The 1071-nt window shown below is 56.3% G+C and overlaps 1 protein-coding gene across 1 annotated transcript; it reads right to left on the bottom strand.

The window, feature by feature from the left end:
- Positions 1-28: 28 nt before the first annotated feature.
- H310_15410 (hypothetical protein) lies at positions 29-973 on the bottom strand (the record flags this gene model as incomplete). The annotated part of the gene is made up of 1 exon (XM_008883385.1): positions 29-973. A coding segment is annotated over one exon (707 nt), but the record flags the coding sequence as incomplete, so codon positions are not given.
- Between the last annotated feature and the right edge of the window lie 98 nt (positions 974-1071).

Genomic DNA, 1071 nt, shown 5'->3' with positions numbered 1-1071 from the left:
GCCACACATCGTGGTCCCAGTAGCTTGTCGTCACCGGGACCCATGTTTTCGTGGTCCCAGTACAGCATTGTCGCCGCCGGTATCCTTGTCGTGGTCGAAGCGCAGCAATGTCGTCACCGGTGCACCCGCCCGATCACATGTGTATCTGTCATGGTAACATGTGCATTCGTCGTCGCTTTTGACGTAGCCGTCGTGGTCTCCGTCGCACTGGTTGTGGTCACGTGCGTGTCGCCGTCTGTACTGGGGAGATCACATTGCAACATGCACTATGGTGGAGGTGAAGCCCACGATGGTGGGGAGAAGGCCCAAGGGTTTTGTGCCCAAAACCACGAGTAGTGGGTGTGTTGGCCAAGCAATGAGAGCGCTGTCGCGATGTGAAGGCGGTCAGTGTCGTCCACGCTGGGGTCGCGAAGCAGTCGTCGGACGCTGGCACTCCAGGAGACCAGGGACGAGTGCCTCACTGCGGGTACAAACGGTGGCGGTTTGTCCTCGAATCGAGTTTTGTTGCGGTGAGTCCACATGGTGTGCAAGACCACTGCTGCAAGCATGACCCAGAGTTTGCGGAGGGGTTCTTCCATGTGTTGCCACCGCGGATGTACGGCCACTTGGTCTAGATCAGATAGTTTGGACCAGCTAAACTCTAAGCCAAATTGTCGCCATGAGGCAGAGTGCCAAGTCCAGACACTGCACACACAAGCACATTCGACCAAAGCATGACGCATGGTCTCCACGGCACTGCATCCAGGATATACGCATTCCATGATGTGAGGCTGCTGGGACTGCAGGAAGAACAAAGTGTAGTTCACCGGCAGCATCCGGTACAGCATGCGCCACCACACATCAGCTTGGATTGGAGTTGCGAGGTTGAGGAGGGGGCGCAGGGTCCCCCGGATATACAGTTTGAGTTTTGATGGCGTGTCGTGGTGTTCACAGTGCATGGGGTGCTGCTTGTTGAATGGCGGAGCATGGAAAGACACCCGCTTGATGAGTGCTTTAGGCCACAGATGAAACGGAGACGGGGTCCCTTTCAACATGTGAGTGAACGGCAGACATACTGTCTCAGCAGGTGTG

The sequence above is a fragment of the Aphanomyces invadans genome (genome assembly GCF_000520115.1).
Source record: "Aphanomyces invadans strain NJM9701 unplaced genomic scaffold supercont1.469, whole genome shotgun sequence".
Classification (NCBI taxonomy): Eukaryota; Oomycota; class Saprolegniomycetes; order Saprolegniales; family Verrucalvaceae; genus Aphanomyces; species Aphanomyces invadans.
Note: the sequence above shows the minus strand (reverse complement) of the source record. Positions and strands in the feature narration are given on the sequence as shown.